Source organism: Aplysia californica, unplaced genomic scaffold, assembly GCF_000002075.1.
Source record: "Aplysia californica isolate F4 #8 unplaced genomic scaffold, AplCal3.0 scaffold00867, whole genome shotgun sequence".
Taxonomy (NCBI): Eukaryota; Metazoa; Mollusca; class Gastropoda; order Aplysiida; family Aplysiidae; genus Aplysia; species Aplysia californica.
Window position 1 is genome coordinate 150,511 of NW_004798137.1, and position 12,017 is coordinate 162,527.

At 45.4% G+C, this 12,017-nt stretch overlaps 1 protein-coding gene across 1 annotated transcript in view; it reads left to right on the plus strand.

Moving 5' to 3' along the window:
• The window catches only part of LOC101860699 (zinc finger CCCH domain-containing protein 13), a gene marked incomplete in the record, with an annotated part of 43,457 nt that extends 33,937 nt beyond the window's left edge, over window positions 1–9,520 (plus strand). The window contains 5 exon segments of the mRNA XM_035972825.1: window positions 16–117; window positions 401–531; window positions 3,155–3,275; window positions 3,880–7,081; window positions 9,214–9,520. Of these exon segments, the coding sequence (XP_035828718.1) occupies window positions 16–117; window positions 401–531; window positions 3,155–3,275; window positions 3,880–7,081; window positions 9,214–9,340 (3,683 nt within the window).
• Window positions 9,521–12,017: the final 2,497 nt, after the last annotated feature.

Here is a 12,017-nt window from a genome sequence, read left to right on the forward strand (position 1 = left end):
CCCCCACTCCCCCAGGCACGGTGTTAGGTCAAGAGCTGAAAGATCCCAGGAGGAAGCCGGACGCCTCGTTACTGGACGTTCTGGGACTGGTCAAGAAGGACGCTCTGTCTGCTTCCAGTGAGTGTCTGTCTGGTTGCTGGTGGTGGTGGTGTGATTGTTGTTGTGGTGTTGTTGTTGGTGGTGGTGGTGGTGGTGTTGTTTGTTGTTGGTGGTGTTGTTGTTGTGGTTGTGGTGGTGATGGTGTTGTTGTTGTTGTTGTTGGTGGTGGTGTTGTCAGCCTCCAGTGAGTGTCTGTCAGGTTGTTGTTGTTGTTGTTGGTGTTGTTGTTGTTGGTGTAGTTGTTGGTGTTGTTATTATTTGATATCATTCATTCACATTATCCTCCAATCGTCTAACGCAGAAGTCTCCAGACGCGAGTCCTCCCCACCGCCTCCGGTTGAAATGCCAGACGTGAAACTGACAGAGTTACCTCCCCGACGTCCGTCGCTGCTGCGGGACTCCATGAAGAAATCCTTCAAAAACATCCTTAAGGTATTGTCGACTCAAGGGGTTGTTTTCTTCAACCTTGTGGGACCATGTGGGTGGTTGGCGGTTGCTCTGGCGTGGGTTGCTACTTCCCCCCTGTTCAACATCTATTGTCATTGTCTCTCTTCCTTCTTTCCTATCAAATGTCTATCGTCTTTGTCTCTCTTCTTTCTTTTCTATCAAATGTCTATCGTCCTTATCTCTCGTCCTTTCCTATCATACATCTATTGTCCTTATCTCTCCTTCTTTCCTATCATACATCTGTCGTCCTCATCTCTCTTCCGTCTTTCCTGTCAAACGTCTATCCCCCCAGGGCAGTTCAACTGACTGAAGTTCTCTTTAGGCCATTCCCGAAGGGGGGATATTAACATGTTCTTATGCACTGTAGAATTGTAAATGGGCTGATTTATCAATGTCATACTTAAAGTGTGCTGGAACAACGTAGGGGGAACTGCTGCTTTTTCTTTCCTCATCCTTACTATCGTCTTCCCCGTTTGGACTTCTCTGTTGACATCCACCCTTTGGTGCTGATATGACCTTATGCAGTTGCGAACGCTGTAAAAACCTTATTAAAACTAAAAGAAATAAATTTCCCATTTGTTTTCGAAATGAGAAAAATTGTGATAAGCCATTCTTCTTTTTATTATACGTTCGTTCATATTTCTAATCTCTTTCATTTTTTGTTCTTTTGTTTAGAACTTGGGTTGATTGGGAGGGGGGGAGTGCCTTTTGTATTTGTAGGTCTAATTCCAGTTCCTTTTCTTTCTTGCTGTTGTTTCTGGTTATCTGTTTGGCTTCTTCTCTGCAGTATTATAAAAATAAACATTTGTGAACTGCATATCTTCTCTCGACAGCAAGCTGTATGATTACCCTAGCAAGGCTTAAAACGCTCAGAAACATTCTCAGCTTCTTGGGAAGCATACAGTGCAAGCAGCTGAATATGCGCTCAGACATTAACAAACTGAAACTGACAAGATCTTTTGCTGTTTATAGCTGGGTACTTATTAGGGTGAAGTTAACTCACTTCAGACGGGTCACACAACAGTAGCGTGACACCCGCCGCGATGCTCGCGACGGGTCTCACAAGCCCTGCGTGGCCAACTTTGAAAATTTTTTTTCGCTCTACAAATCACGCACGGATCGCGAGACCAGCCTCGTACCCTTGTTTGGCCAAGCCTGAGCTATTTAGACTTCGTTTCGTATCTCTGGGGCCGGTAGTTTTTAAGTTATTGAAGGTGAAGGACAGTGACCCCAACTGGGGTTGAACAGACCGGAACTCGCGCTTTGTTTTTTTCTATACAGCTGATAGTAATCCGACAGTCGCGTCGTAGTAACGGTCGGAGAAGTCGCATGAACAAGAATAACATAATTTCGCCGTTTTCGATACTTCTGTGCGTTTTACTAGTTCTAGTGTCTCAGAATATGATATGTCTTATAGTTAGGATCCTGGATGTGTGCCCGAACATGGCCCGAGTCGTAGTTCTAGGGCTAGATCTAGCACTAGTACCGGTGTTGTTTTTCGCGCAACGAAATCACAACGTCGTGCCGTACATCTGTCTCATGTAATTCAGTGTATGGGTCTGAATCAATGCACAGACCAGCTTTTATATTTTCACCAAACACTCGCACATGTATACAAGTCAAACCAGAACACTTTGAACTTTTATTTTTGTTGTTGCAGTGAATTTCATTCTACTTGTCACGTCTCTGGAAATTTTTCGGAAAATCAAATTCATGCCAATTTTTAAAAAATCATACAAATTAAAGTATTAGACTTAGACAACTTTAGTTATTTGTATTAGATTAAGCTTGAATGTTACTTTACTGTGTCAAAAAATGATTACAATAGGGTAATTCTGAGAGTTGTGGTGATTTATTGAAATACCCCCCCAAAAACGCCAGTCTTCAACGCTTGTGACTGGTGAAAGGGCCCAGTCGCAAGTGAGTTAAGGAAATTTGTGTAAAGTTAGGTACCAGAAACTAAATTTTCAAACTAGCTGTATGCCAAATTTATCTGTTCCATTTGAAAGGCCTGTATCCACTGAGCATTTTGGTACTTACTTCTTGGCCACCGATGTCACAGCAGTATGTGTGTCACAACACCGTGGAGTCAGACGCCTGACAATTTTTGGGCATGTTGAATTTTTGGTATAATCTTAAAGCTTGTTTATTCATCTATCTTTCAATGAAAAAGTACCCAAATAGAAACAGAGATATTTGCATTTGAAGGGAGTAGGGGTCGCATGGTTTTAGATGTAAAATTAGCGAGAAAATGGCCTCCAAAGTTTGCTGACTTCCATAGCTTGAGAGTGCTTGAAAACTGATAATTAATTTTTTTGTTCTTTTAATTAACGTTTTTCAGTACAATTCACACAAATTAAATGTGTTTTTTAAGAAGACACATTAGGGGCTGAGTCAAAAAACAGAAATTCAATAAAAACTTTTCAAAATCAGAAAAATGCGGATATCTTCGGTTTCATTATATTTTGACGATTGCTTAATTTCTCCTCCTTGCCTCACATATGACCATTGTTGTGTGGATGTGCCGTTGTTTACCCAGACTCAAACTCAGCTTTTTTTGGGTTTTTTTTAAAAAGAACTATCTGTTCTTTGTGTATCCCCCTGCCAGGAGGAGAAGGATCTCAGTACTCCAGAGGAGATTCGAACTTTGAGTGCCTTGGAACCCCCCAGCTCACCGCGAGGCGAGTCGGAGAAAGGTGGAGGAGTTGTGGCTGGGGTGAAGTCAGAAGGTAAGGGAGATCACTTCAGGGTTGGGGTTTTGTTTTTTGTTTTTGTTTTTTAAATCATGTATATGTTTTTTTATGCTCTCGTTGACCCAATTCAGGCCACCTTTATTTGATTTGTGGGTGGTTGGCGGGTGCTCTGGTGTGGTTTGCGCCCAGACATTGCCATTTCAAAATGTTGATAAAATAAAAACTATTTGGACAAATTGGATGCAGTTTTCTTTTTCTCTGAGAGTATTTCTATCTTTCTTTTGTTACATAAAAAAAAAAAAATCATGATAGCTTTCACTGTCTTTTTTTGTGGTCAATGATTCAATATACCCCAAGACTGTCTGGCTGTAATGGTTGTTGGGTGAAAAATTAAAGCTTTCACTGTCTTTTTTTGTGGTCAATGATTCAATATACCCCAAGACTGTCTGGCTGTAATGGTTGTTGGGTGAAAAATTAAAGCTCAGGCTCAAGTGAGTTAAGTATATCCCTCTCACCCTCCCCGTCTCTCCTCCCTCCCCCCTCACCCTTCCCCCTCACCCTCCCCTCCATCCCTCCCTCTTCCATTTTATTCTCCCTTTTTTATACGTTATACAGTTGTATAATTGTTACGTTATCACAGGGTCTGATGAGCAGACGTCTGAAACAAGGAGTGATAGTTCATCGCAGGATGCAAGAGAGGGTTCGTCGCAGGCCGTGAGTGATGGTTCGTCGCAGGATGCAAGAGAGGGTTCGTCGCAGGCCGTGAGTGATGGTTCGTCGCAGGATGCAAGAGAGGGTTCGTCGCAGGCCTTGAGTGATGGTTCGTCGCAGGATGCAAGAGAGGGTTCGTCGCAGGCCGTGAGTGATGGTTCGTCGCAGGATGCAAGAGAGGGTTCGTCGCAGGCCGCAAGTGAGGAATCGTCACAGGCCACGAGAGAAGCAGAAATGGACGTGACTGAAAGAAGTGAGAGTGCAGAGATGGCGCAGAGCGGAGAGGAGATGAGGGACGATGATCAGCCGTCGTCTTTGTCTCAACCAAAGGAGAGGAAAGGTGTGGAGGAAGAGGAGGGATACACAGAGGGAAGAGGAGGAGGAGGTGGAGAAACGAGGAAAGACGGCGGATCCGAGGATGGTGAGAAATTAGGGAAGGATAAAGGAAGTGGAGAGACATTGGAGGAGAGGGAAGGGAGGAGTGAGGAGGGTTCTGCTGCTTCGGATAAAGACAGGAAGGACGAGGATGTTTCTAGAGGGGAAGAAGAACGTCTGCGGAGGAATAAAGGTCAGGAAGATTCGTTGTCTGTTTGCAAAGAGGAGGAGAGGAAAGGGGAGGATGACGGAGAGAAGGAGGGAAAAGATGAGACGGCGAGGAGTGGAGAAGTAGAAGAAGAAGAAGGTGGGAGGAAGAAGCCGAGTGTTGCGGGTGAAGTGGAAAGTGCTACGGTGTCGAGAGGAGGGGAAATGTCAAGGTCAGAGAGCGGTGTCGTTATGGAAATGGAAGGTGAGGAGGTCGGTGGCGCGCGTGGTGTTGTTGTTGGCGATGAGACTTCGGAGGAGATTGCGAGGAAGGAGCAAATGATGGACACGGATACGGATGAGGAGGAAAGACCCGCGAAGGACGGGCTGGGAGAGAGGCAGACGACGGGAGTTCAGGGAGGAGGTTTCGGAGAAGATGGAAAGAATGAAAGAGGAGGGGTTGAGACTGCTGGAGAGGGAGGAGAAACGAAAGAAAGGAGGGAAGAGGAGATGGAGGAAGAAAGGTGTGACGAATCGTCGGTTTCTGCCGGTCGTCTAACGGAGCTTGGGTCTGGTGGTGGTGGTGAGACGTCTGTGGAGCAGTCAGGGGTGGGCAGTGGGGAGGGAGGTCAGGGGTCAGGGTCGTCCTCGGGTCAGGAAGGTCAAATGTTGTCTACTGAGGAAGGTCAAGGGTCATCTACTGATGAGGGTCAGGGCGTTGGAGCTGGGAGTGATGTGTGCGTGAAAGGTGAGACGGGCGCTGGTTTGATGAAGTCCTTAGTGAGTGGTTACGGCTCCGATTCAGACGAGGAGGAAGAGGCGGGGGATAGAGAGAAGGAAGAAGTGAAAGAAGAGACTGGCGATGGGGAGAAGGAGACAGTCGTTGAAGAGACCAGGGATAAAAAGAAGGAGGGAGTGGATGAAGAGGTCGGGGATAGAGAGAAGGAGACAGTGGCTGATGTTGCTGATGTGTTGACTGATGTACCGGTCGCTGCTTCCTCATCGGGTGATGCTGAAGTTGTGGATGTTGCTGATGTTGGTGTAGGAAGAAATGTGAGCGAAGATGTTGTTGCTGAGGGCAGGGAGAGAGATGATGAAGGAGTTGGAAAAAGCGAGGGAGACAGTGGAGAGTTTTCGGCGCATGACGGTGAAGAAAACGTGTTGCAGGTCGGTGTTGGTGAAGGTGAAGGACAGGGTGAGCTGTCGTTGTTGTCGTCGGTGATGGAAGGTGTTGGTGGTGACGTGGAGAGACATGTCGCAGCGCAAGAGGTGGGGGAGGGGGAGGAGGAAATTGAGAGGGAGGGAGGCGATGAGGAAGATGCGAGGAAGGTGGGGGATGGACGGAAAGAGGAGGCAATGGTTGTTGGTGGGAGGGTGGTGGGGAGGGAACTGGCTGATGCTTTGTCGGAGGGTGAGGAGGGAGGCAGAGAGGAGGAGGAGGAAAGAAAAGATGAGGAGGGCGAAAGAGAAGGGGAGGAAGAAGGAAAAGACGGGAAAGAGGTGTCTGCGGAGGTATTGAGAGAAGGGAGTGATGATGACAGCAGGGTGGAGTCGGTCGTTGGGACACAGGAAGCAGGGAGGTCGAAGAGAGAGGGGGAAGGGGAGGAAGATTGTGAGATGGCTGAGGAGGAGGAGGAGGGGGATAGAGAGAAGGACGTGAATACAGAGAGCATGGATGGAGAGAAGGAAACGGTGAATAATGAGACATTGGATGGAGAGAAGGAGACGGTGAATGAAGAGACAATGGATGGAGAGAAGGAGACGGTGAATAAAGAAACAATGGATGGAGAGATGGAGACAGGGAATGAACAAACCAGGGATAGAAAGATGGAGGGGGAGGAGGGTCAGGTGAGGAGCGAGGAGACAGAGAGGGTGGAAGATGTCGATGTCGCTTGTCGGGAGGCGAGTGGCGAAAGTGGTGGTCGAGTGAGCGGGGTGGGCGCAGTGACGAGAAAAGATATCGGAGATAGAATCGATGATAATGATGATGAGGCTAAAGATAACGACGGAACAGTTGGAGCTGCGGGGAACTGTGGTTCAGCCGAGGAGGTCAAAGGTGCTGCGTCATCGTTGTCGCCGGGGGGTTCGCACCCACAAGGTGAAAGTCAGGATGAGTCGCCGGCGTCGAGGAGCACGTCGCAGTCGTTGGAGCCGAGTGCGGTGGTCGCGTTGAGCGATGCGGGGGGTGTGGGTTTGACGACTGTACCAACGACGGGTGCAACGGGATCAGAGAGTGACGGGCGGCGAGGAAGTGCGTCTGTGTCTGTCAGCGGGGCCTCTGTGTCGTCGGACGCTGAACCAGGTCGAAGCGGTGATGGTGGTGGAAGTGGTGGTGGACTGTGGTCAGGCTCTCAGGACGGAGGCCAGGACAGGTCAAGAGGTCGGGATCGCTCGCGGGAACGAGAGAAGGAGAGAGACCGGGAGAGAGAGAGGTACAGGGACCGGCGGTCGCGCTCCAGAGACCGCGACCGCTACAGGGAGGGGAGGTCCCGATCGAGGGACCGCGACCGACACAGGGACCGCGACAGAGATCGTGAGAGAGACCGGGACCGCGACAGAGACCGGGATCGTGATCGTGATCGGCACAGAGATCGTTACTATGACAGCAGGTGAGTGTTTTATTGTCTGCCATTGGCAAGATGATGATGTGCCCGTTGGTTTACTTCTATGTAGCTGTTGGTAGTTTTTTCCTTTGTGTAGTGTTGGGCTCCTGCCATAAGTTTGATGGGATACAGTCCGTGCCGGCTTTAAGCACGGTCGTCGGGAGAAAGCTTAAGTAAACGTGTTTAAAGCCGAAGTTACCGTGCTTAAAGGCGTGTATTTTATATAGCAAAAATTAGGTAAGAGCCGTTTAGCGTGCTTGAGTCCGAAACGTGCTTTAAGTCGGCGTGCTTAAAAAGCCGGCACGGACTGTACTTCTCGAGAAACAAAAATAATTATAAAGCGCACAATAACACACACACACACACACACACACACACACACACACACACACACACACACACACACTACACACACGCACACACACACAGAGGCGTATACATGTATACACATGGATGTATTTTTGGACACCCCTGGAAAAATTTTAACTCACTTCAGGCGGGTCACACAACAGTTGCGTGACCCCCGCCATGACGCTCGCGTCGGGTCTCACACAAGCCCTGCGTGACCAACTTTGGAATTTTTTTTTCGCTCTACAAATCACGCACGGATCGCGAGACCCGCCTCGTACCCTTGTTTGGCCAAGCCTGAGCTACTTAGATTTCGTTTCGTATCTCTGGGGCCGGTAGTTTTTAAGTTATTGAAGGTGAAGGACAGTGACCCCAACTGGGGTTGAACAGACCGGAACTCGCGCTTTGTTTTTTTCTATACAGCTCATAGTAATCCGACAGTCGCGTCGTAGTAACGGTCGAAGAAGTCGCATGAACAAGAATCACATAATTTCGCCGTTTTCTATACTTCTGTACGTTTTACTAGTTCTAGTGTCTCAGAATATGATGTGTCTAATAGTTAGGATCCTGGATATGTACCCGAACACGGCCCGAGTCGTAGTTCTAGGGCTAGATCTAGCACTAGTACCGGTGTTGTTTTTCGCGCAACGAAATCACAACGTCGTGCCGTACATCTGTCTCATGTAATTCAGTGTATGGGTCTGAATCAATGCACAGACCAGCTTTTATATTTTCACCAAACACTCGCACATGTATACAAGTCAAACCAGAACACTTTGAACTTTTATTTTTGTTGTTGCAGTGAATTTCATTCTACTTGTCACGTCTCTGGAAATTTTTCGAAATTCAAATTCATGCCAATTTTTTAAAAATCATACAAATTAAAGTATTAGACTTAGACAACTTTAGTTTTTTGTATTAGATTAAGCTTGAATGTTACTTTACTGTGTCAAAAAATGATTACAATAGGGTAATTCTGAGAGTTGTGGTGATTTATTGAAATACCCCCCAAAACGCCAGTCTTCAACGCTTGTGGCTGGTGAAAGGGCCCAGTCGCAAGTGAGTTAAGTCTGCTTGGCAGTCAGCCGGGTGATTTGTCGTTGATCCCGATTGTTTTGCCCTGGGATCCTGATTTTTAGATTTTGTAGAGTGGCAGGTCAGTTTCGAACCTTTGCGTTTTGTGGCTAATACAAGCTCATTGTAACCCCCTGGGGCGGTGCCACTGACTGTAGTGTCTTTAGGCCATTCCCAACAGGGAACTGCTGCTTTTTCTTTCCTGATCCTTACTATTGTCATTTTCCTCTACTTCTTTCGTATGTTTGTCACACTCTTGTGACCCGCTATTTCTGGGGTGCCTTGATAGTCAAGGCAGATATTGTGCTGTTGAAGCTAGAGAGGTGAGCTGTCGAAGTTTTGATTCCCTGTAAAGACTTCTTTGTTGACACCCACCCCTTGGCGCTCATATGACCTTATGCAGTTGCGAGCGCCGTAAAACCCTCTACTATTTAAAAAAAAAATTTTTAAACGCTCATTGTAGTTATATAAGATTCCGGATTTTTTAAATTCTTTTATTGTGGAGTGGGTTGTTGGCGGGTGCTCTGTTACGGTTTGCTCCATCTTTCCTATTACTATTAACATTTATTTTCCTTTTTAAATCTCTCCTCCTTCTTTTTTTTTGTGTTTGTTACTCTCTCGTAACACCTCTAATCTTCGGCACATATATGACCTAATTGTGTTGCAAGTGCTGTAAAACTCTTCTTCTCGCTAAACATTTTTCTGTGGGCACGCAGGGACAGGGACAGAGACAGGCACAGAGACAGAGACCGTGACCGCGATCGCGACCGCTACAGAGAGAGAGATCGGGATCGTGATCGCGACCACAAGCGCTACAGAGACGACCGACGCGGCCACTGGTGATCTACGCTCTGTTGAGCAGCGGGGATGCGTTTGTTGTCTTTTTATGATGCAAGGGGAACAAGGCAACTGTTTTTTTCCCCGTATTGCGACGATCTAATTGTTGGAAATATTTTGTACATTTGTCTATATATATATATTGCATGCGTTTGTTATAGATATATGTGTTTTAGCGGCAAAAAATCAGTGGGGGAGTGGAGGGAGATGTGATGGACGATCTAATTGTTGGAAGTTTTGGTCGTTATTGTTTGTGTTTCTTATGTATGTCTGTTATGTTTTAGTTGGAAGAACAATCAGCCTTTTTTAAAAATGGTGACAATCTAATTGCTGGAAGCAGCCTACATCTGTCTTAATTGTGGGTGGTTGGCAGGTTTGCTCCTTCCTTCCTATCAAACGTCTATTGTCTATGTCTCTCCTCCTCCTTTTTTGTGTATGTTACTCCTTGTAATATATTTAATCTTCTGCACTTGTAGGACCTTTTAGTGTTGAAAGTGCCGTAAAATGCTTACTAAAACTTAAATTTTTCATTGTATAACTGTCGGAAAATTCTGCATTATTTGTCCAGTGTACATAATTTGTCAGGTCTATGGATTTGTTGTTTTTATTCAAGAAATCAGCAACATTTTTGATTGTGCGATTGTTGGAAGCTTCTATACCTTGATCTATGTATGGTATGTATCTCGGGCGAAGTGGAATCAGGCCCTCGTCATTTTTTTGGGCATGTGGAGTTGCTGGGCATCATCATGAAGCTTGTTCATTGGCCCTAGCCTTTGGTGAAAAAATACCCATCGATCTTGTAAAGAAGTCGAGCAATTCGCGATTGAAGGAGGTGGGGGTTGACTAGTGTTGGAGGTAAAAATAGCGAGAAAATGGCTGCCAGAGTTTGGTGACTGCCAAAGCTTGAGTGTCCGTAGAAACTGCAAATTTCAGTTTTTTATTCCTTTGATCAACATGTTCAGTAAAATCCATACAGAAATATTTACATTTTTTAACACATTACACCCTAAGGGCCTGGACGGGAAGTCCATTCCTAGATCCTAAGCAAGGGGAAAGAACCCACCTCCCCTGAATACTAGCCTTTAAAAAACACATTTTAAAAATACTAAACAAATTCCAAAAATCCTGAAAAAATAAAAGTTAAAAAGAAAACTGAATGTAGTTTCAGAAAAATATAACTTTATGTATGCACAAACTGTTGGAAATGTTCTCACTTTAGTTCAATCGGGGTGTCCGACCCGTCACTCTCACTCTCAGCCTCGCGGTCGGGCCCTAGATCTAAATTCTATAATTTCTCCGTCTGATCAATCGGAATCGCCCCAAACTCTTCCTACAACGTTTTCATCAAAATCTGAGCCATCTGATTTGTCACATGCTTGTGTTTGCTCAAATCCATTGTTATTTCCGTTTTCGAACTCAATTGTGTCGCTTTTCAACAAGTCGAGGCACTTTCGAAGTGTCGGTAACGCGATCGCACTTCGATCAGCTCTAATACTAAAACTAAAACTACTAGCCCGAAAAATTTCGTTTCGGTATCAAACGAAAGAAGAAACTTTTTGCTATACTATGCAAATCAAAATCCCGGCCCCAGAGTCTCGTCAAGGCGAGACTTTCGTTTCTAAAGACGCTGGGTCGGCGCGGGCGGTTCCGGGCGAGTCAGGGTGGAGCGCGTAAGGGAATTCCCGGGCGATCCCGGGCGAGTTAGGGTGGAGCGCGTAAGGGAATTCCCGGGCGAGTTAGGGTGTAATGTGTTAATAAGCGTAAAAGGTGTTGAGAAAAAAAAATCCCTCGACAAAACAAGACCAAAAAAACACAAAAAAAACATATAAAGCTTGCCTGCCCAACGGGTGTGTAAATGCCAGTTGCTTGAATTTCTTTACTTTGATGAGTGCCTGATTTAAATTTAACCACAAGTACTCCAATAATTTGTTCAGTGTACATAATTTGTCATGTATAGGATGTGGATATATGCTGTCTTTGTTCCCGAAAACGTCGACGTATGGATTTGTTGTTTTTGTTCAAGAAAAGAGCAACATTTTTCGTTGTATAGTTGTCGGAATTAGAAGCTTCTGTTTCTATATTTTTTCAAGTGTAAATAATTTATCACATCCGTGGATATGCTGTCTTTGTTCAAGAAAACGGCAACCAATGGAATATATCTGTATGTTGTTTTCGTTCCAGAAAAGAGCAACATTTTTCATCGTATATTTGTCGGAACTGGAAGCTTCTAGATTTTATCCAATCATGTAGGGCCTGCATAATTTGTCATTCAAGTCTGTATATATGGAATTGTTTCTGTTTGTTCAAGAAAACAGCAGCCAATCGATTTGTTTCTTTTTTGTTCCAGAAATGAGCAACTTATTAATTATATTATGGAATCATTTGTTGTTTTCTTTTAAGAAAAGAGCAACATTTTCCATTGTATGTGCTTCTTTGTCAGAACTGGAAGCCTCTCTTTCTACAGTGGAAACCTGAAATAACAGGGAAGGTGGCACCAGAGAAAAAGTCCTGTTATATCAGATCCCTGTTAAAAATCAAAACTGCAAGGGAAGTAAGCAATTGTGGACTAATCCAGCTATTACGCGTGCTTTTAGCTTGGCTTAGGGCTCTCTCTTTCTATCTCTTACTTTTTACACATTGTTAACGAGCCTTTGTCCCTGCTATAACCGGTTGGGCTCCGATG